Source organism: Vigna unguiculata, chromosome 5 (genome assembly GCF_004118075.2).
Source record: "Vigna unguiculata cultivar IT97K-499-35 chromosome 5, ASM411807v1, whole genome shotgun sequence".
Lineage (NCBI taxonomy): Eukaryota > Viridiplantae > Streptophyta > Magnoliopsida > Fabales > Fabaceae > Vigna > Vigna unguiculata.
In genome coordinates, this window is record NC_040283.1 from 18711804 (window position 1) to 18735491 (window position 23688).

The window sequence follows — 23688 nt, forward strand, 5'->3', positions numbered from 1 at the left end:
CACAACTCAAGGGTTTCTCGTGTTCATCCGCTATCCCGAGCCACAACTCAAGAGATGCTAGGCTCCTGATCCTGCCGCCAGGCGCCATGACAGTTCAGCACACACTGGTTTCACTGTTCAAGTTTTAACACAGTTCCTACCACATTCCCATTTGATCACTCCCGAATTATTACTTAAAATATTTACTCCAATAGTAAGGTCAAATCACCCCTTCCTAGCTTGTTAACAGTACTCTTTCAGAAATGGCTTTACTCTTTCCTTCTTAACCTATTAGTACTCTTAGATCCTTTACCACTAAGTGTTGATCAAACCTCTTCCACTATCTGGACTCTTATTCACCATAATCAATCAATCACTAAATCGCCCCCTTGTATCCAACTTAACCAGTATGCAGAATCTCTATTACGCCATAGGATAGAAAGGCCTCCAATATTCAACATCCAGGCACCTAAGGAATTTCTCACCCTTGTGAGTCATGCCCAACTCCCTCATTAACCACCCCATCCATCACTAGTTCCATCTGCTGATTCTAACCCAAAGGAAACAGTACTCATCCCCAACACACAACTCTCCAGCCTGTAGCATGCTGTCACTGCGTTGGCGCCTGGCGGCCAGACCCCGTGCCGCCAGGCGGTGCTTACCATCTGGGTATTTTCCAGATTTTTCCCGCACTCAAAACCCTACCATTTCTCCACCTTTGTGAATTTCCGCTTCAATGCCATCCAGTTCTCACACAATCACAACTACCCCATATTTTTATTACATTGATCCCTATTTCTATATCCAATTCACGTTACATCAGTTCAACAAGCAATCAAGGTTAGCACACCTTCAACCCTACACTTACACCCACTGTTCCATTCATTTACTCCGTTAATTAGATGACCATACCTACTATTGGTTACCAATATCACTTTGTACAATTCACCCCTGAGTTTTGCCCCGATTAAATTTAACCCAGAACTCCAGGAACCCAAAAATAGGTAAAATTACCCCCGCGCCGCCTAGCGGTTCAACCAGTCCCGCCAGGCGCTTCATTAGTGATTTCAGAAAAATGCCAAGACGCTTTGCGTTGCCTAGCGGCCGTGAGTTTGCTGCCAGGCTGTTCCTCTTCTAGGAACCCAAAACACATGCAAATGTATGAGTCGCCTGGCGGCAGTTCATCGCCTGCCAGGCGGTTTCTGGAAAATTCCAGAAACGCAGAATTTTCAAGGATTTAACAATGTAATTACAATCAATATATCATACATATGCACATTATTGATCATACGTATAGCTTAAATTTGAACAATTGATGAAGCTCTCCCTTGATCACCAATAGCCAACCTTGAATTCCCTCAATTCCGCCTCCAAACTCCCTCACGTCATACCCCTCTCACTCACCTTTGTCTCTGGTTTTCTAAGTCTAAGTTCAGCCTGGCCAAAACCTTGCCTAAACTCTAACTTTTGCCTTTTAAACTAGTACTTTAGGTTACCCAAAGCATTAAAACGAAATTCAGCTTATTTACTTTTAATAACCATTCATCTCTCATCATGAATGGTGAGTGCAGCTCCCTCCTTGGCCGTACTGATTCCCATGGTTTCTGTTAACCTTTCCAATTCCATCTAAAGTTACCATTAGCAAAAATAAAAATAAGCACAAGTTCCATTTAGAATTTCCAAGGTTTGAACCCATAACCCCTTTGTTACCACTCAAGTGCATAACCAATTCAACCAATCATGTTTCATGCTAACAATCATAATTCAGGCATCATATCATAACAAAACATGTTTTCATAGATTGAAATAATAACAATAACACAAAAAGTATCATACATAGGACTCGAACCCAAGTCCTCTCACACAACCAAAGTACTCTCAACCATATGAGCTAGTACTTTTCCACGTCATACCAACCATAATTTAATGTCATAATTATTTCCCCTCCCGCATTTATTAATTAATTAATTAAATTCTACGGGTCTTACAACATGCGATGTCTGTGATGAGAATTGGTGATGTGGTTGATGGATTGGATATAGCAGAGGTGTCTCTTTCTGGCGGAAGAGGTAGATCCTCCACTAGCGAAACCATCGAAGATGGTGTTAATAGTGTCGCGTAGGGTAGGGTCGGCAGGGGTGACGTCGGTGCGAGCCGGTTGGGGTTCATGGTTTGTGGGTTGGTTTTGGGCGTTTATCGTGGCGAGAGTTGCGGGGAGGGCTTCAGTGGTTGGGACGAGGAGGGTGATGGGATCGGGAGGAATGGTCTTCTCTGCGGACAAAGCGGCAGAAGTGGCCAGCATGAACCAGTTCTTCAATTTTATCCTGGAGTGCTTTACAATCCTTGGTGATATGGCCATGGTTTCGGTGATAGCGACAATATTTAGTCATGTCCGCGTTGGGGGCTTGTCGTCTTGTGTGGAGGTGGGATGAGGTCGGCCTGTAAAGCCTCATCAAGGAGGCGAGATCTGGGAACATTTAGAGGGGCGTATCTGGTGAAGCGGGGCTATTGGGGTTCTCGTGGTCTTAGATCAGCATTGGGAGGTTGTGGGGTGGGGTTGGCGGTAGAGGGTGTGTAATCATTGCAAAATTTTATATAGAGAGTTTTCATTTCCTCCATACGGACGTAATCGGCGGCCCGCAACTTCAACTCATGCATGGAGGTAGGTGGGTGTAGATAAACATTGTTGGCAAAAGGGTCGGGTTGAAGGTTGAGGGCCATACACTAGAGTATCATCTCTTGATTGAGGTGTGGGGTGCGAAGGGCAACCTTGCTGAATCCATCTATAAATGCCCGGAGCGTCTCGCCTTATTCTTGTCTGACGCCGAGGAGTGATATTGTAGTAGTTTGATGCGGGCGGCTGCCAACGAAGTGAGTGGTAAACATGTGTGAGAGCGTGTCGAAGCTGTCGATAGAGTATGGTGGGAGGGTGGTGAACTATTCGAGGGTGGGGCCTTTGAGGGTGGTAGGAAAGGCTTTGCAAAACACGACATCATGGGAAGTGTAGAGGGCGACACGGGTGATGTAGACTTTGAGGTGTTCATCGGGGTCGGTTTCACTAGTGTAACGCTCTAGTGTGAAGGGTTCCCACTCGGTGGGGAGGAGGGGTGTTGGCGATGAAGTCAGTGAAAGGGTGACGACGCTTGGGTTGGTGAGACGGGAGTAGGTGAGGAGGTATGGGATGGTGGACAAGGGTGGGAAAAGTGGAGGTGAAGTTGTGAGGAGGGATGTGGGTAGTAGGGAGGTTGTAAGGGTGGGATATGAGTGGTGTGTAGGGTGGTGAGCATGTTATAGGGTGGGACATGAGTGGTGGGGAGGGTGGCGACGGGAGTGGGAGCCGTAGTATGTCCCAGAAGGGTGGAGTGGAAGTGAGTAGGATGGGCTGAGAGGATGGGAGTTTGTTGGGTGGTGGTAAAGGTGTGTGGGGTAAGATTGTACTCGTTTTCCTCTTCAGTAGGCTGGAAAACTGGGGACCCTGCGTTATCAGATGTTTCCTTGGCCTTTCCCTTTTGAGTGGGATTAACTTCGATTTTTCGCCTTAGGCGAGAATTTTCCTGTCACAGTGCTTCCATCTCATCGGCACTACGCTTCTTCAAGTCAGCCAACTCCTGTTGCATCTTGGCTTGACCGCCTAGGATGGCGGCCATATCCGGGGTGATGTAAGCAGGTCCAGAGGGCCCGACTTCAACTTGCTTGTTAACTCCTGCTCTGCTGCGGGTAGAAACCATTTTCGGAGGAATCGGGTGGTAAAGTATTATCTCGTGCCCCACGGTGGGTGCCAATTTTTCCTATAGAGAACAAATAAGATCTGTCATACACAAGTATTACCTTACCCTGGTCCGCCCTCTCCTTAGTGGGCCTCTTCCTGGTTGATACATATCGTATATGGGCATCTCAGAGTGGTCGATTGATATCGCTGTCGTTGGGCGATCAAATTACCACTACTTAACTTTAGCAACTTCAGTATTGCCAAGTTAGTAATGAACAAAATAGTTAGGGTTAAGATAACCCTGAGTCGTCTCACAACGAATACGGAATTGATCTCAAATATTTGATTCTTAAAAGTGCAATTAAAACTAGCAATTATAAAAATAGGGGGGTTTTGATATGCAAAGAAAATGACACGGAAGATTGTAAACACAGTAATAGTAAATAGGTCAATTCCACTGCTTTTTCTAAATAAGATTCTTCATTGGTTATCTAGAGATTATTGTTAAATTAATTATTGTTGTTGATTTACAAATCAATCAATGTAAAGACTCAATTCATTTGTTGGCATTCTCACTTTTAATCAAAGTAAAGTCTCAATTAAAAGTGAGAATTGTTAGATTGTCCATAGTAAATTCAATCAAAGTACAGTCTCAATTAATTTTACTATGCCTAATCATGTCTATTCCTTTGTTTCTTCACCAAATAGAAAACTTAATTAATCAAAGTAAAGTCTTGACTAATTTTAGTTAAAGTAATTACCTCTAATCAAAGTAAAGTCTCAATTATTGGCAAAAACTTATTTAATCAAATGAAAGTTTCTAAATAAAATCAAAGTAAAGTCTCAATTTAATTTAAAAACCTTTTAACTCATATGATTAACATGCATGTAGATTTAAAATCATTATTTTCTATTCGATTAAGAAGCAAAGGACATAGATAAACAAAAACCACAACAATAATCAAAATAACAAACACATAAATTCATCTAACCTCAGAATCTAGTTAAGAAATTGCAGTGGAATCAACCATTAAAGCTTAACCCTCCATGGCTTTGATGGAATACATGATAATATATGATGAAGAAAAGAAAATAAAAGAAAAGAGAGAATGAGAGATGTGATGGATGACGGTGTCTGCCAAAACCAAAGAGTTCTCAGTGTCCCAAGTTGTAAGTTGTGTCCCGTTTCTGCTCCCTTAAGTCTCTTTATATAGGCTTCAACTGAACTTTGGGCTTTATCTGTCAGTTGCTAAAATCTTTTATTTTTATTTAATTAATTAGCAACTTAATTCCTGTCCAATTTCCAATTCTGCCCCTCTTATTTAACCATTTTTGCAGTTTTGACCAAAGTTGACTGCTGACTTTGACCATTTGACCAGAGTTGACCAGTTGACCAATTGGACTGTCCAATAGTAGCCTGAAAAGTGGCAGAGTGCTTTCTCTCTCCAGACTAGGGTTTCTCTCACATTATGGCTGCGAAGTTGCTGTGACGGCTGCTGCTGCTGTTTTTCTTCTCCGACGAGGCTTGACGGTGGCGGAGCAATGGCTGCCATGGCTGTTGGGATGGTGCGTGAAGGTTGCAGGAATGGAGGCTGCCAGCGAGGTGTTACTGCCATGGACGTGGTGCTGTTCTGGTTCGCGGGAAGTGTTGCAGATGCAATGGTTCTTCTTCTCCGATCTGGTGCGTGCTGCTACATGGATGAAGCGCGACCGTGACTGGTGGTGCTGCCATGGTTAGACGCGGATCTGGTGGTGACGGAAATACGGTGCAGATCTGCGGAGATGATGGAGGTGCGAAGGTGGAAACGTTCTCCGATCTGGTTCGCGTTTTCTGCATGGTGGTGAACCAAGGTTGAAGATGGTGGTGAAATGATGGTCGCTGGTTCGTAATGGAGGTTGCAGGTGCGGTGATCGGAATGGTGCGAGGTTGGCTGCTGGTGCGTGAACCTGCTACCGTCGAGATTGGTCCATGGTGGCGAGAAGATGGTGGTGTGGTGGTTCTGCAAGGACGGTGCTGTTTCTGGCGAGTTGCAGTGCTCATGGTGGTGCGCGAGTGGTTGCTGGTCTGCGGACGAAGAGGTGCGGTGGTGGCCGCCGACGAGATGGCGTGATGGTGATGCAGTGGTAGCCGGCGAGATGAAGAGGTGTGGCGGTGGCTGCTATGGTGATGGAAGGAGAGGAGAAAATTAGGGTTAGGGTTTCATTTTGGGAGATGGTGACGTGGCAGGATTTGATTGGTCAATTTGGTGAGTGGAGGATTATGATACGTGTCAGCTTATGGTTGGCCTGATTTGAAATTTGAGGATTGCCACATGGCGTAATCTGGTTGAGTGTAGTTTAAGTGGTAAGAGGGGTGCAACTTAGGGAAAACTGGGGGTGCAGAACATGGTTTTTTGGTGGTGCACTTTGCAGGAGTGTGCAAATAAAATCCGGGGGTGCATTTAGCTCCTGATTTATTCTTTTCCAGAATTTCCTGATTTTGGACTTATTTTTTAACTTTGAATATTTTAAATCCACACTATTAATGATCAAAAATAAATTCCAACTGCATTAACAAACGTTAGAATATCCAATAATATTTTATGCAACTAAAAATCAATTTTTACGCCACTTTTACCAAACTTACTCAATAAATCCAATAATCACAAATCCTAATTAAATCAATCTTTAAGCACAAAAATTCAATTAAATCCCCAAATTTAAATATTAAATGAGGGCAAAAATTTGAACTCATCACACACCCACACTTATCCTTTTGCACTCCTGGGCAAAACTGAACAATTTCAAAACTTTATTCTGAGGTCTTTTTTTCCATATTTTCAGTGGATTAAAGAAATGAATACAAATGGAAACAGATCAATCTTCTAGAAATCATGTTGTCATGCACAAACAAATGAATAAAATTCTGTTTTTCACATATGAGTTAATCTTTTGAGTTTACAAGATAATCAAATGTGAAAGAGAAACACTCAAGTTAAATGTATATTTTCTCACCAAAATTCGCTCAAGTGTTTTGGCTTGTGTTTTCACTCAAAATACCCATGCAAGTAAACACTCTCAATGCTTAGCAAGACTCTAATATTCACAGCTTTCAGAAAACATGCTTTCAAAAATCATAAGGACTTTTCAAGGTTATAATGAGGCCAAGGCAAAGGTAGGAAAAACTTTAGGATTTGTGTGTTTTTGAAATAGTAAGGAAGAAAGAGTTATGGAGCATAGTTTTAGAAACCTTTGTTGCTCTTTTTTTTCCAGACAACAATCATTTTTCATTTCAACACTCTATCATCAACAATTATTTTCCTTTTGCCATTTTTATAACTTTGTGGGGGAAATACTCACCCCCACACTTTATTCCTCAACCAATCTCAACATAATCCACTAGCTCCTTCTTTCTCCCTAAGGTAAGGACAAACATGGTATTTTTCTTTTTAAGGTTTAACAGTATGCTCAAAACAAGAAAAAGAGGTTTAAGCTCAAGGGGCTACCAATGGATCAATGTTATGGTTAGCTTATTTGGCCAAGTAGCTAAAAATAAGAAATGCCTCAGTCATATCAAATCATGCATGTTCGCCTAAGATGCAAAACAACAGAATCAAGCTAAACATTTGAGTACCAACAAGACATGAGCAAGTCACACAAGAAAAATAGGAATGACACATGGTAGTTCATCCTTACAATAAAGCTCAAAACTCACAAGGTCAAAAACTCTTTCACAAAAGATTTATTTCAAAAACTCTCAAATCAACTCAATTAGTAAATCACATAAACAATCCATTCATAGCACATGACTCTTATTTTCCAAGAATTATGACCGTTCCAATTAGTGAATCAAATTCCAAAATCCAATGTCAATATGTTTTATTGAAAGCGGAAACCTTTTTTTTTTAATAAAAACAAACAAAAAACAAATAAAAACAAACAAAAAAACAAAATTAGAAAAGAAAAAAAACAAAACAAATAGAAAACAAAATCAGAAAAGGGGGAAATCTCCCCACACCCCCACACTTTATCCATGCATTGTCCTCAATGTATTCAATATGTATAAAATGCAAAGAAAAAGTATGAAGGGTACTTACCTCCTCAAGGTGGAAGGTGTGAGGGAGAAGTCAAGTTCATCCTATCCATCGTCTTATTCAACATATATTGATTTTCATTGAATATCCGAAGACGATGCCCATTAACTTTAAAAGTTATTGCTGATGATTCTTCCTTGATCTCCACTGCTCCATAAGGGAAGACTTCTGTAACAATGTATGGTCCTTCCCAAGTAGAGCGCAACTTACCATTCATGTGACCAAACTTGGATTTGTATAGTAACACCTTTTGGCCTACCTTGAAATCCTTTCTAGCCACAAGCTTTTGGTCATGGAACTTCTTGGTTTTCTCTTTGTAGAACTTTGAATTTTCAAGCCTAATCTCCTCTAGTTCTTGCAACTGAAGTTTTCGCTCATTTCCTGCTTCTTCCAAATCCAAGTTGCATGCTTTCACGGTCCAATAGGCTCGATGTTCAATCTCCACAGGTAGATGACAAGCCTTTCCAAAAACCACCCTGAAAGGTGACATACCTATAGGTGTTTTGTAGGCTGTCCTGTGTGCCCAAAGTGCATCATCCAATCTTGTGGCCCAATCCTTTCGACTAGGCTTCACTACTTTCTCTAGTATCTTTTTAATCTCCCTGTTAGAGATCTCTGCTTGCCCATTGGTTTAGGGGTGATATGGTGTAGCAATGTGATGTGTCACCCCATACTTCTTCAACATGTTCTCAAGTAGCCTATTGCAGAAATGAGTCCCCTGGTCACTGATGATGGCTCGTGGTATCCCAAATCTGCAGAAAATGTTAGACCTGACAAAACTCATAACAACTCGAGAATCATTAGTCCTTGTAGCTATGGCTTCCACCCATTTGGAGACATAGTCTACAACAAGCAAAATATAAGAAAACCCAAAAGAAGGAGGAAAAAGACCCATAAAATCAATACCCCAAATATTAAATACCTCACAATATAACATGGGTTGTTGAGGCATTTCATCCCTTCTTGTAATGGATCTGGCTGCCCTTTGGCACTGCTCACAATTTTCATATACCCTCTATGCATCTTTAAAGACAGTAGGCCAATATAATCCATAATCCAACACCTTCCTACCTATTCTTTGTGAGCCATAATGTCCACCAAAAGGAGACGAATGACAGAACTCAAGCACATGAGGTATTTCGATATCTGGAACACACCTCCTTATGACTTGGTCACTACCAATGCGCCATAAGATTGAGTCTTCCCAGATATAGTACTTTGCCTCACTTTTTATCTTGATTCTTTCATATTTGGAGAAGGAAGGAGGAATAGTAGAAACAACCAAATAATTAACAATGTCAGCAAACCAAGGTTCAGGAAACATACCTTTCACATCAATCAACCCTAGGAGGACTTCATCAGGAAAGTCATCCTTAATAGGAATGTTATATTCTCCATTTTCAATCCTGCTAAGATGATCAGCTACTAAGTTATGCGCCCCACTTCTGTCTAGAATCTCAATGTCAAACTTTTGGAGCAGTAGCATCCATCTGATCAACCTTGGTTTCGAATCTGCTTTCTTCAGAAGGAATTTTAATGCTGCATGATCAGTATAAACAATTACCTTGGAACCAAGTATATACGGTCTGAATTTGTCCAAGGCAAACACAACAACCAATAATTCCTTCTCAGTCGTGGTGTAGTTAGCCTACGTTGTGTCCAACGTTCTGGAAGCATAATATATCACATGTGATAGCTTTCCATCTTTTTGTGCAAGCACCGCTCCTACTGCAAAGTTTGATGCATCACACATTAACTCGAATGGTAATGTCCAGTCAGGTGGCTGTATGATAGGAGTGGTGGTAAGCGCCTTTTTCAATGTATCAAACGCATCTTTGCACCTCTCCCCAAAGTCAAATGCTACATCCTTTTGCAACAAGTTGGAGAGAGGGTTGGCTATCTTGCTGAAGTCCTTCATAAACCTCCTGTAAAATCTTGCATGTCCAAGAAAAGATCGAACCTCTTTCACAGAAGTGGGGTAAGGCAATTGTGAAATAATATCAATTTTAGCAGGATCTACAAATATACCATTCTTGGAAACAACGTGACCTAAAACTATACCTTGTTCCACCATAAAATGACATTTTTCAAAATTTAAAACAAGGTTAGTTTCTTCACATCTCTCCAAGACTCTAGCAAGATTAGACAAGAAGTGATCAAAAGATGAACCATATACACTAAAATCATCCATAAAAACCTCAATACAATGCTCCAACAAATCTGTAAAAATACTCATCATACATCGCTGAAATGTTCGAGGAGCATTGCAAAGGCCAAATGGCATTTTCCTATCAGCATATGTACCGAATGGACAAGTAAAGGTAGTCTTATGTTGATCCTTTAAGGCAATACAAATCTGAAAATACCCAGAGAATCCATCAAGAAAACAGTAATAAGACTTACCTACCAATCGATCTAACATCTGGTCCATGAATGGTAAAGGAAAGTGGTCTTTCCTGGTGGCCTGGTTTAGTCTTCTATAATCAATACAGACCCTCCTGCTATTCTGAATACGAGTAGGAATCAACTCGTTCTTCTCATTCTTGACCACGGTGATCCTAGATTTCTTGGGGACCACATGTACAAGACTTACCCAAGTGCTGTCAGAAATAGGATATATAATACCTGCTTGTAGCAACTTGGTGACTTCTTTCTTCACAACCTCCATCAGCTGAGGATTCACCCTCCTCTGAGGTTGCCTTATTGGCTTAGCATCCTCCTCCAAGAGTATTCTGTGCATGCAGAAAGAAGGACTAATACCAGGAATATCTGCCAAAGTCTAGCCTATTGCTCGCTTGTGATCTTTGATAACCTGCAATAGCTTTTGTTCCTTCTCGTCAGTAAGCAAGGAAAATATAATAACAGGGAGTTTCCCATCCCTCTCAAGATAAACATATTTCAAATGAGATGGTAAAGGTTTCAACTCCAAAGTGGGTGGCTGTTCCACAGATTGCAACATTTTACTGCCTAAGGTAATTTCAGCCACCTCAACATCACACTTGGACGCCACAGAGGTATCAAATAGTGCCACCGCGTCCTCAATATCACTTGTTTTACAATTTTCTCTTTCGTCTAAAATTGAGCCCGAAATATTCGAAAAAGAAAAATCCAAAGAAGAAGAAAAACCAGATAAAACGTCCAAAAGTCCAAAAGTATAATTGTTCACTACATTACTCAATAAATCAATACAAAACAAAGAATGGTCTTCAATTGGGTGCTTCATGGCTTCTAGCACATTGAACTGCACCTTCTCATATCCTATCTCCATAGTCAAGGATCCTGCATGCACGTCTATCTTGGTACGTGCTGTCATCATGAATGGTCTTCCCAAGATAATTGTGGTTGAACTCATTCCTTCATCATCCTTCATGTCTAAGATGTAGAAATCTGCAGGAAAAATTAACTTGTCCACACGGACAAGCACATCTTCTAGCACACCTGCAGGGTTAACTGTGCTACGGTTTGCCAATTGAATGACCACACCAGTAGACTTAAGAGGTCCAAGATGAAGTGAAGTAAAAATAGATAAAGGCATTACATTAATGGAAGCTCCTAAATCTAACATAGCATTGTCAAACTTAGTACTTCCTATAATGCAGGGAACATAAAACATACCTGGATCCTTACACTTTTGCAGCATTCTGACTGCAAGCTTCTTAATTAAGCTAGAGACGTTTCTTCCCATGTTCACTACCTCTTTGTCCATAATACGCCTTTTATGTGTACATAATTCTTTGAGAAACTTGGCGTATTTAGGGATTTGTCTCACAACATCCAACAAAGGGATGTTTATCTCCACTTTCTTGAAAGTATTCAGGATTTCTTTGTCTAACTCCTCCATCTTTTTAGTTTTTGGTTTCAAACGGTTTGGATAGGGAGGAGGAGGAGAATAAGGAGAAGAATTTTTAGAGGAAGTATTAGGCGATACCAACCTGGAGTTATCACTAGGTGCAGGCATTTCAGATGTTGCTTGTGTTGCTTCATCTGATCTTCCTCTTTCATCATTAGGTACAACTTCATTGTCCTTATCTTCATCTTTTTGGGCATCCCCAAGGCCTTGTACAGTTTGTGCAGGCAAATTGCTCGAGCCTTGTTGAGAATTCATCTGATTTAACTCATTTGCCATTTGTCCAATTTGGTTCTGCAAGTTTTGATTGGTTGCTTCCATCGTCTGTTTCAACTCATTGATTTGTCCCTTCATCATGTCAGCCATCATTTTCATCATTGCTTCCATGTTTGAGTCACTAGAGGTTGCAACTGGTTGTGGTTGTTGCCTCCGTTGAGGTGGAAAATAGACTTGTTGGTGTTGAGGCTGTTGATTTCCCCATTTCTGGCTAGGATATTCCTTCCATTCTGGGTTGTACTTGTTGGAGGACAAATCATGGTTGTATTGCTGCTGAGGTGGTCTATTATTGCCATAGATGTTTGCAGCATATGCCTGAGGTTGTTCATTGTCTAACGTCCCTATCTCTTTTAACATAGAACAAGCCTCTGTAGGATGATTAGTAGAAGCACAAATTCCACATAAAGTAGAAGGGATAGGCTTTTTCTGTAAGTCTGTCAAGGTCCTTACCATGGCCGCTAAGTCATCCTACTTCCCTTCTATTTTCTTGTGATCTCCAACATATGACGCTTCTACTCCATGGGTTCCCTTCAATAGAGTTATAGAATTACTCCTGGTGGAAAATAGTTGATGGTTTGACGCCATATTTTCAATCAATTGTCTTGAATTTGTTGGCGTTTTGTCCACCAATGACCCTCCACTTGCAGCATCTATCATTTGTCTATCCATGGTATTCAATCCCTCATAAAAGTATTGAATGAGGAGATGCTCGTTTATTTGGTGATGAGGACAGGAAGCACATAACTTTTTGAATCTTTCCCAATACTCGTGAAGATTTTCTCTTTCTTGTTGCCTTATCCCATAAATATCTTTGCGAATAGCAGCAACTCTAGATGCTGGAAAAAACTTTTCCAAAAAATAATCTTTTTCAGAGTCTCCCAAGTATTGATGGATCCTGGTGGAAGGCAGTATAACCAACTCTTAGCGGCATCTTGCAATGAGAATGGAAAAGCTTTAAGCTTGATATGTTCCTCTATCACTGTTGTAGGTCTCATGGATGAACAAACAACATGAAATTCCTTCAAATGATGGTACGAGTCTTCTCTTGCTAATCCATGAAATTTGGGTAAAAGATGGATTAACCCAGACTTAAGCTCACATTCTCCATCTGAATATTGGATGCACATGTTTTGTGTAATTGCTGCATCCGTTGAGGCCAACTCTCTTATTGTTCTTTCTTCCATTCTATCTTCTTGAATTTTTGGTTCAGGTGATGGATCAGAAGATATGTTAATCACAGAAGGTGATTCTAGTGGTACACTTTCAGTGGTAGGTTCTGATAATGATGGTGCTCCTTCAGTAGAACACCTGAGTTCAAGTCTCCTACGTGATTTACGCAAGTTCCTTTCAAGTTCTGAATCAAGTTGATAAAATTGACCTGGATTGGCCTGAGTCATGCACTACGCACTCCACCTAAAAGTGTTTCTCTGTGTGTTTTTTTTTCTTCCTATTCTTGTTTTGGAGAAAGATTTCAAGAAAGAAATGAGTTAAGATGTTGTTAGGTCTACTCCCAAGAAAGAGAGGTGCGTCACAGTGGACAACTTAAATACCAAGTCTTTCCTAGACAAAGTTTTCCAAACTAGTCTAAAAAAATTTCTTAAAAGAAATTCTTAATCAAAACAAAAATAGAACTTTGCTTGGAATATATTAAAAGAAAACTAAAGACTACAAAATAACAAACTCTATTAAACGTATATGCGTAAAATAAATAAAAATAAAAAATAAAAATAAAATAAATAAATAAAAACAGAATCAAAATAAAATAAATACTAACCGTACTCCCCGGCGACGACGCCAAATTTGATATCGCTGTCGTTGGGCGATCAAATTACCACTACTTAACTTTAACAACTTCAATATTGCCAAGTTAGTAATGAACAAAATAGTTAGGGTTAAGATAACCATGAGTCGTCTCACAACGAATACGGAATTGATCTCAAATATTTGATTCTTAAAAGTGCAATTAAAACTAGCAATTATAAAAATAGGGGGGTTTTGATATGCAAAGAAAATGACACGGAAGATTGTAAACACAGTAATAGTAAATAGGTCAATTCCACTACTTTTTCTAAATAAGATTCTTCCTTGGTTATCTAGAGATTATCGTTAAATTAAATATTGTTGTTGATTTACAAATCAATCAATGTAAAGACTCAATTCATTTGTTGGCATTCTCACTTTTAATCAAAGTAAAGTCTCAATTAAAAGTGAGAATTGTTAGATTGTCCATAGTAAATTCAATCAAAGTACAGTCTCAATTAATTTTACTATGCCTAATCATGTCTATTTCTTTGTTTCTTCACCAAATAGAAAAATTAATTAATCAAAGTAAAGTCTTGACTAATTTTAGTTAAAGTAATTACCTCTAATCAAAGTAAAGTCTCAATTATTGGCAAAAACTTATTTAATCAAATGAAAGTTTCTAAATAAAATCAAAGTAAAGTCTCAATTTAATTTAAAAACCTTTTAACTCATATGATTAACATGCATGTAGATTTAAAATCATTATTTTCTATTCGATTAAAAAGCAAAGGACATAGATAAACAAAAACCACAACAATAATCAAAATAACAAACACATAAATTCATCTAACCTCAGAATCTAGTTAAGAAATTATAGTGGAATCAACCCTTAAAGCTTAACCCTCCATGGCTTTGATGGAATACATGATAATATATGATAAATGAAAGAAAATAAAAGAAAAGAGAGAATGAGAGATGTGCTGAATGACGATGTCTGCCAAAACCAGAGAGTTCTCAGTGTCCCAAGTTGTATGTTGTGTCCCGTTTCTACTCCCTTAAGTCTATTTATATAGGCTTCAATTGGACTTTGGGCTTTATCTGTCAATTGCTAAAATCTTTTATTTTTATTTAATTAATTAGCAATTTAATTCTTGTCCAATTTCCAATTCTGCCCCTATTATTTAACCATTTTTGCAGTTTTGACCAGAGTTGACTGCTGACTTTGACCATTTGACCAGAGTTGACCAGTTGACCAATTGGACTGTCCAATAGCAGCCTGACACGTGGCAGAGTGCTTTCTCTCTCTAGACTAGGGTTTCTCTCACACTATGGCTGCAAAGTTGCTGTGACGGCTGCTGCTGCCGTTTTTCTTCTCCGACGAGGCTTGACGGTGGTGGAGCAATGGCTGCCATGGCTGCTGCGATGGTGCGTGAAGGTTGCGGGAATGGAGGCTGCCAGCGAGGTGTTACTGCCATGGACGTGGTGCTATTCTGGTTCGCGGGAAGTGTTGCAGATGCAATGGTTCTTCTTCTCCGATCTGGTGCGTGACTGGTGGTGCTGCCATGGTTAGACGCGGATCTGGTGGTGACGGAACTACGATGCAGATCTGTGGAGATGATGGAGGCGCGAAGGTGGAAACGTTCTCCGATCTGGTTCGCGTTTTCTGCATGGTGGTGAACGAAGGTTGAAGATGGTGGTGAAATGATGGTCGCTGGTTCGTAATGGAGGTTGTAAGTGCGGTGATCGGAACAGTGCGAGGTTGGCTGCTGGTGCGTGAACCTGCTACCATCGAGATTGGTCCATGGTGGCGAGAAGTTGGTGGTGTGGTGGTTCTGCAGGGACGGTGCTGTTTCTGGCGAGTTGTAGTGCTCATAGTGGTGCGCGAGTGGTTGCTGGTCTGTGGACGAAGAGGTGCAGTGGTGGCCGGCGACGAGATGGCGTGATGGTGATGCAGTGGTAGCCGGCGAGATGAAGAGGTGTGGCGGCGGCTGCCATGGTGATGGAAGGAGAGGAGAAAATTAGGGTTAGGGTTTCAATTTGGGAGATGGTGACGTGGTAGGATTTGATTGGTCAATTTGGTGAGTGGAGGATTAAGACACGTGACAGCTTATGGTGGGCCTGATTTGAAAGTTGAGGATTGCCACATGGCGTGATCTGGTTGAGTGTAGTTTAAGTGGTAAGAAGGGTGCAACTTAGGGAAAACTGGGGGTGCAGAACAGGGTTTTTTGGTGGTCCACTTTGCAGGAGTGTGCAAATAAAATATGGGGGTACATTTAGCTCATGATTTATTCTTTTCCAGAATTTCCTGATTTTGGACTTATTTTGTAACTTTGAATATTTTAAATCTACACTATTAATGACCAAAAATAAATTCCAACTGCATTAACAAACGTTAAAATATCCAATAATATTTTATGCAACTAAAAATCAATTTTTACGCCACTTTTACCAAACTTACTCAATAAATCCAATAATCATAAATCCTAATTAAATCAATCTTTAAGCACAGAAAATTCAATTAAATCCCCAAATTTATATATTAAATGAGGGCAAAAATTTGAACTCATCAGGTTACCTACAGAAGAGACTCTGAAGCTCAAGTCAGCGAAATCTCTCCAAAAGTCAAATCTGGTGATTAGGAAAGTAATGAATGTGTACGTTTAATTCGTAGGGTTCATGCATATTTATAGATTATTAATTATGTTTGACCATTCCATAGGCTAGGCTCTGGTTTGGGCCATAGGTGGGTTTGGGCCTTAGCCTAGGCCTTTAGTCTCATTATTGTGGGCTTGCTGAATTTTAGGAGTGCTTTGATTTCGTTAAGTTTCTTAGAGTGGCCGGTGTAGACCGACTACTCTTTTAGCGGCTTATGCCGCTATTTTTCGCATGTCGTCTTAGGCTGGCTATTCTTTTAGCGGCTTAGCCAGGTTGCTCTTTTAGTGGTTTAGGCCGGTTAGGCTTAGGTCAGCTTAGGCCGGCTACTTGATTTGTTTTCCATATAGATATGATGATCGTTTATTATTATTATTATTTGGTTGGATCGGCTTGGTGTGGTACAACACTCAATTTCAATATATAAAATATATAAAGGCTTTTGGTATTTACTCGACCATTCCACCTTTTTTCTAAGTATTAAATGTAAAAGACTTTTGGTGTCTACTAGACAGCTTGTGTCGCATGACACTCATTTTCAAAAACATAAAATTAAATCAATTTCAATCAAATTTGTAATAAAGAACTACATAGTCCTAATTTCTCAATTTTAATAGGACCAATGTTAATCCTTTTCAGGTGCTTTTCATTCAAAAAATAATTTTGTTTAATATTTTCTTATTTATGGGAAAAATAAGTATTTAAAAATAAACACATCATTTTTGCATATTTAATTAAAGGTCCCTCTTTGAACAAATGTTGTAGAGTGTTAATACTTTCCCTATCCATAATTGACTCTTGAATCCAAAATCTGGTTTTTGGGGCCATCCCATCATGATTTATGTTGCGATACCTAGTTATTTTATTTGTTGGGATTGCACATCAACAAATTTATTATTAAGGCCTAATACGGAATAAAAATTGGTTAAAGCTACTTATAATTGTATGTTGTAGGTCCCTTGATGACACATTTACTATCAAAGGGGACTCTCGGTTTTTATATACTATTTGTATAAACTTGCAAAATTTGGATTCTTTGCTTGAGTTTTTTGTGTTCTTTTTTTATTGTGCTTTTAAAATATATTGATGAGCACTCATTTTGAAGTCTAGAAATATATCAAAAGGGTTTTTAAAGTACTAATATATTAGTGTATTTTTAATTCTTAGCCGAGATCAATAGTAAAAATTCCACCAGAGAATCTTAACTCAAACATGTACCCTACAAAATGAATAAACAGTTCTTCTACCTCAACAACTTCACAATACTTGTTCCCCAACCCTGGACTTCCTTCTCTATAGAACCAAGCTGGAGTAGATATATCATTACATCCTTCTACAGGTTTAATTGGTGATTTTTACCTTTTGAACCTCATCAAGTACTGATATTTGCATCTACAGATATCAACTAATCAGTTGTATACATGCCAAGTTTTAGTTGTTCAAAACTATTATAATGTATTATACCAAACATAATAGATTATCATGGTATAAATAGTGTAACACCGCATTTAAATAATAATATAGTCAAATGGAATATTACACACAATAATATAAAGAGCCAAGATGTGGAGTATAAAATTACTCCTTAAAGATATTCAAGGTACTTAAAATGGAATACTGAGGCACACCATGATGCCAATACAAGAAAGAGTACAAAGTTCAACAGTAATAAAATTAATACTAAAACACAAATCAATACATGGGCCATAGCCCTAAAAGAAAGTACAATTAAACAGAATCAAACCTAGGCAGGCTATGCAACGGAGTCACCATTTCCTTGTTGACCACGAGGAGTTCTCGCATATGCTCACATCAATAAATTGATGATCATCGCAAAAAGAGAAAACCACACACATAACTATCAAACAGGCAAAAAGGTAAGCTAGAGTAGAAAGTGATTTATCATACAATTACTTACAATTTCATAATCTAGGATACATATGTCAACCAATCATGTTATGACATGCAACCAATACACTAAGACTCAAGACATGATTCATCCGGATACATATAATTAGTCGGATTCAGCGGATGCTTGCACTTGTGGTGGCCTTTACTACTCTACCGAGCTAATTATTACCGTGTTTCATCCCCCCCACACAAGGTTAGCCTTAAAGTGTTCTAGGCCTCTTGCTACTCCCACTAGTTGAGTTAGTACGCTCTACATGATACTAACTAACTCTTTAGAGTGTCAAGATGCAATTCTTACCTTGAATCCTTACTAATAGGGGTCATGGAATTACGTTCTGACCAATGAGGCACCACCATGAGATCTCACCTAGAGATTCATGGAATTACGCCCTTACCCCATCAACATCATGTTCCAACAATCAATATACAATTATTACTCATACCAATCTCATGTCGCTTTTATAACCAATCATCCCATACATGTCACATTGCCAATATCATGTTATACTTATCAATCACAGACCATAAACCATCTTAGTTAGACATAATCACCCAATTCATGCTTTAAAAGTGTAATCTATCCAAACATACAGCAAACGTCCAAGAACAGAGAAGAAAACAGAACTTGGGTGCATTCTCGCCCAGTTCTCACTTAGGCGAGCTCCTTTCGCCTATGCGAGAGCTTGAAAAGGGGAACAGTGGCACTGTCGCATTCTCTCGCTTAGGCAAGACCTCCTCGCCTGAGTGAGATAGCATCTCACTCAAAATTGGAGCTTGTCGCTAGAGCGACAGCTCGCGCAGCAGCAGGGAGGGTTTTCTGATACTCTCGCTTAAGTGAGCCCCTCTCGCTTGGGCGAGATTATTAGATTTCCTCCTTTGTTCACGCAGGCCAACATACAGATTTGTCCAGAACAATGTACAATACACATTCATATCATATTAAACATCAGTTGATCACCACAAGCACGAAATAGAGTTGAAAAACTAGCACTGTACTTTAAAACTCAAAAATAGTAAAAGCCCTAGCTTCCTTTACCTAGAAAAGCTATTGTGAGGGTTGAGAGTACGAACAGAGAAGCACCATAGCTCCTAGGACAATTTAGTGAGCTGGAAAAACGACGGACAAACAGGGAACGAGGTTATAATGACGAACCTTAGTTGGAATCACGAAAACAAGCTAGGAATGGAAGAATATGAGTGAGATACAACTTAGGTGGAGAAGAAACGAGATTGAGCTACTTGAAGTGAACTAAGGACTAAACCCTAGCAAAGCCTCTGTGGAGAGGAAAAGAGAGTGTGAGAGTACTGATTTTTGCAAGTGAATGTAGAATGCGGGATCCTAGTTGCTTTAGGGGCCTTGGCACCCTATGAGCCAGCCAATAGGCCCATTAGATTTGTGGGACAACCCTTAAACATTGGGGCAGAAATAAGATAGCCTTACAAACACCTTTAATTTAATTTTTAAAATCCTTATTATTCTCTCCAAAAAAAAGAGAAATTAATCGAAGATTTAGGTGCATAACCTCACATAAACATATCCTTACACATCATAAAAAAATTGAAATGTGCACTAATTTGTTTTGAGCATAAGAGCAAACATTATTATAAAAGTGTTGAAGTTTTCAAGAGCTTTTCATCATTAATGAAGACTAATCTCGAATTTTAGTTATTATATAAAAAATGAAAATTTAAACTTTAAAGAGATAAAAAGAAAAATATTTTTAACGAAACAAAATTAAGAAAGTTATTTCACAGAAAATTCAAACGTATTCTCTTTTTGACATTTTCACATGTTTAGAAGTCCTAAGATTTTTTAATTATCACCATCTTAGCTCTATAAATGTGTTTTCACATGTTCGCTTATTCACACAATTGAACTGAACAAAGAGAAAAAGCTTAGGCTGTGTTCGTTTAAGATAATTTACTGTTTTAAAGAAAATGGTAAGATAAAATAGAAGGTGATAAACGCGTTCGTTTGGCTTGATTTGAGAGCGAATGAAAGCTAGTATTTGTGGGATATTACACTTTTACAATCTCATATATTATGAGCAAATTAAGAGGATTATTTGATAAAAGACTATTCAGCCCTTGTGCTTTCTTTATTCACGTGCATGTGGAACCAATCCATCACATGTGGAACCAATCCATTTACAAGGGATCCAATCCTTATAAAGTTGGAATTGATCTAGTAGAGAAGGGATTCGATCCCATGTATGCATGAAATTGAGGAGATCCGATCCTATTCTTTGCATATCCGATCCCTAGTGCATTGGATCCAATCTGGCCATTTTCCAAACTAGGTCTCCTTTAATGAACGTTCGAAGGCATAAGTTTGAGTTGTATTTCCTAGTCGCTCTCTGCTTTACCGCTATGTTTCGGATTTGTGCTTTTCTTATAACTCGGTTAACAGATATAGGTGGGTATATAGATTATGCTGGTTCTAGTTGGGATCGTATAATTAACGGTGTAAGGAAGGTTCACCAATCTCAACTGCTATCATTACTTCCATGACGTAAACCAAGCTAAAAGGGGATTCGTTGGTCCTGGATTGGGGGTGCACCTATAGGCCCATAGTACTTGCAGGAGGTCTTCTGGCCAACGACCCTTTGCTCCATCTAAATGTTTTCGTAGTTCGACCAGTATGACCTTGTTAACGGCTTCAACTTGTCTATTGGTTTGCGGGTGCTCTATGGAGCTGGTGATGTGTTTGATGCTTAGGTCAGTGTAGAATTTGGTGAGCTCTATATCAATGAATTGTCGACCATTGTCAGTTATGATAGTATGCGGTACTCCATAGCGGCATATGATGTCTTTCCATTCAAACTGTTGGACCTGTTGTGCTGTGATTGTGGCCAATGGCTTAGCTTCTATCCACTTCATAAAATAGTCGATGTCGACAATGAGGAACTTCACTTGTCCTTTCCCCGGGGTGAAGGATCCTAATATGTCGATTCCCCATTTTGCGAACGGCCATGGGGAGAGTATGCAATGTAACTGTTCCTGTTTTTGGTAAATGAGGTTGCCATGTTTCTAACATGGTATGCATTTTTTGACAAAGTCTTGACAATCTGCCTCCATGGTTGGCAAGAAGTAGCCGGCTTTGAGTATTTTGGTTGTCATGGTTCGTGCGCCTGAATGGTAGCCGCATATTCCTTCATGTATCTCTTTAATTATGTATTCAGCCTACTCTCAAGGGTTGCCCATACCCTCGTTTGTATAGTTCGTCACCTATCATTGTGTATCGTGATGTTTTTGCCAGCCATCCTTTATCGATATTGGGTGTGGGGTTGTCGGTTGTGAGGTAGTGGATGTAGGAGGTTGTCTAGTTATCAGTGTGGCCTAGGTTGAGGCAGATGTTTGTTATGGATGGTGCAAATAGTGTCTATTGCAAGAGTGATTTATGTCTGCCTTTGAGCTTAGTGCTTGCGAGTTTTGACAGGACGTTTGCTCGTACGTTTTCTTCTCTTGGGATATGTTGGATGTATAATTTGTCGAATCCGGATTGGATGACGTTGTAGAAAAGGTGGTAGTATTAGAGGAGGGTTGGGTCCTTTAATTGAAATTCATCTTTGAGGTGGCCGACCATGAGCCTGGAATCTGTTTTGCATATGAGGGTTTGTATACCAATTTTGCGTGCTGCTTATAGTCCTGCGAGGATGACTTCATAGTCGGCTTAGTTGTTGGAAGTCTTGAAGGCGAAATGTAGAGATTTTTTCAATGAGTATATGGTTGGGACATTCTAGGACAATACCAACACCTACGCCCCTTGGATTAGAGGAACCGTCAACATATAATGTCCATTGGTCTTCCTCGGGGGTGTGTTGGAGATCGTTAACGAAGTCAAGTAGGCACTGAGCTTTGATGGGGCCATGCGGTTCATAATGAATATTAAATTAAGAGAGTTCCACGGCCCAGGACGACATTTGTCCAACCAAGTTAGGTTTTGGAGGATTTTCTGAATGGGGTAATCGGTCTTGACGATGATATGGTGGTTTTGAAAGTATGGGCGTAGCCATCTTGTTGCGTGCACCAAGGAGACCGCTAGTTTTTCTACCATTTGGTATCTGGTCTCAGGATCTTATAGGGTTCGACTGACAAAGTATATCGAATGTTGGATTCCAGTAGATTCTTTGACCAGGGCGGCACTGACTGTGTAGTCTGTTGTTGAGATGTAGACTAGGAGTGGGAGGTGTATATCTGGTTTGTGGAGGATTGGTGGGGATGTGAGTGTGGCTTTGAGGTTTTGGAAAACTTTTTCGCAATTATTGTTCTAGGAGAACTTCTCGGATTTTTTGAGGAGCTGGATAATGGGTTGTGTTTGTTCAGCTAGTTTTTGGAGGAATCTGGATATGGTGGTTAGGCATCCAATCAGGTGTTAAAATTCTTTGACATTGGTGGGGCTGCACATTTTAATTATAGCGTTGCATTTTTCATGGTTGGCATCAATGCGCGTTGTGCAAGCATGAAGCCTAGGAATCTCTCGCTGTTGACGCGGAAACACATTTTTCGGGGTTAAGTCTGGGGTTGTATTGTCGGAGTGCGGAGAATATGGCAGACAAGTCTTGCGCATGTTGCAGGTGGCTGGGTGATTTGACAACCATGTCATCAACGTACACTTCGACACACTTTCCCATCAGTTGGTTGAATACTTTATCCATTAATCGTTGATAGGTAGTGCTTTCATTTTTGAGTCTGAAAGGCATAACCTTGAAGAAATAATTAGCATCATCAGTAATGAATGCAATTTTTTTTCATGTCGGTTGCCATTAGTATTTGGTTGTATCCGGAATATGCGTCTAAAAAACAGAGAACTTTGTTGCCGACGCACATTCTCCATTTGCCATTGGCTTTTTTGACTAGGACCACATTAGAGAGCCAAGTAGTGTAGTTGGCTTGTGCAATGAACCCAATGTCTAGTAACTTCTCGGAATTTTGCTTTTGCTGTCAACCGTCGTTCTTCTCCTAATTTTAATTTCTTCTGCGAGATGTACCAAGCCTCTTTGTATATTGATAGCTTGTGAATTGATACTTAAGGATCTACGTCGAGTAGGTCTGCAGCTGACCAGGCCAGGACATCATGGTGCTCCTGTAGGAGGCATGCTTTTTGAGTGTGCGGCCAGTGTGAAGGTCTAGGTTTGTAGTTTCCTCAACTGGTTCGATGCGCGAGTCACATCCTATTCTAGGGTCCAGGTCGTTGCCGAATAGAGCTATTATAGAGCCAGGTAGGCGCTCAATGTTGTGAGTTTGGAGGATTGGTAGCTGAGGGCACAGGCTGGCCATATAGCATTCTCGTGCGAGTCACTAGTCGCCGTGGATGGTAATGATGTCGCCGGATGGGAAAGGGAACTTAATAGCTAAGTGGGGCGTGGAGATAAAAGCTCCTAGAGTGTTGAGGGATGGACGACTGAGTAGGACATTGTTCGATGTAGGTGCTTCCACGACAAGGAAGCGAATGAGAATGGTCTTAGTTTGCGATCCCTCATAGAAGATGGTATGGA

The 23688-nt window shown here is 40.0% G+C and overlaps 1 protein-coding gene across 1 annotated transcript; it reads right to left on the reverse strand.

Annotated features, from left to right (window-relative positions):
• Positions 1-14931: 14931 nt before the first annotated feature.
• LOC114184436 lies at positions 14932-21856 on the reverse strand. The gene is made up of 3 exons (XM_028071745.1): positions 21815-21856; positions 20768-21190; positions 14932-15615 (listed from the first exon to the last, which is right to left on the reverse strand). Exons 1-3 carry the CDS (start codon positions 21854-21856, stop codon positions 14932-14934), a joined length of 1149 nt encoding a protein of 382 aa, XP_027927546.1.
• Positions 21857-23688: the final 1832 nt, after the last annotated feature.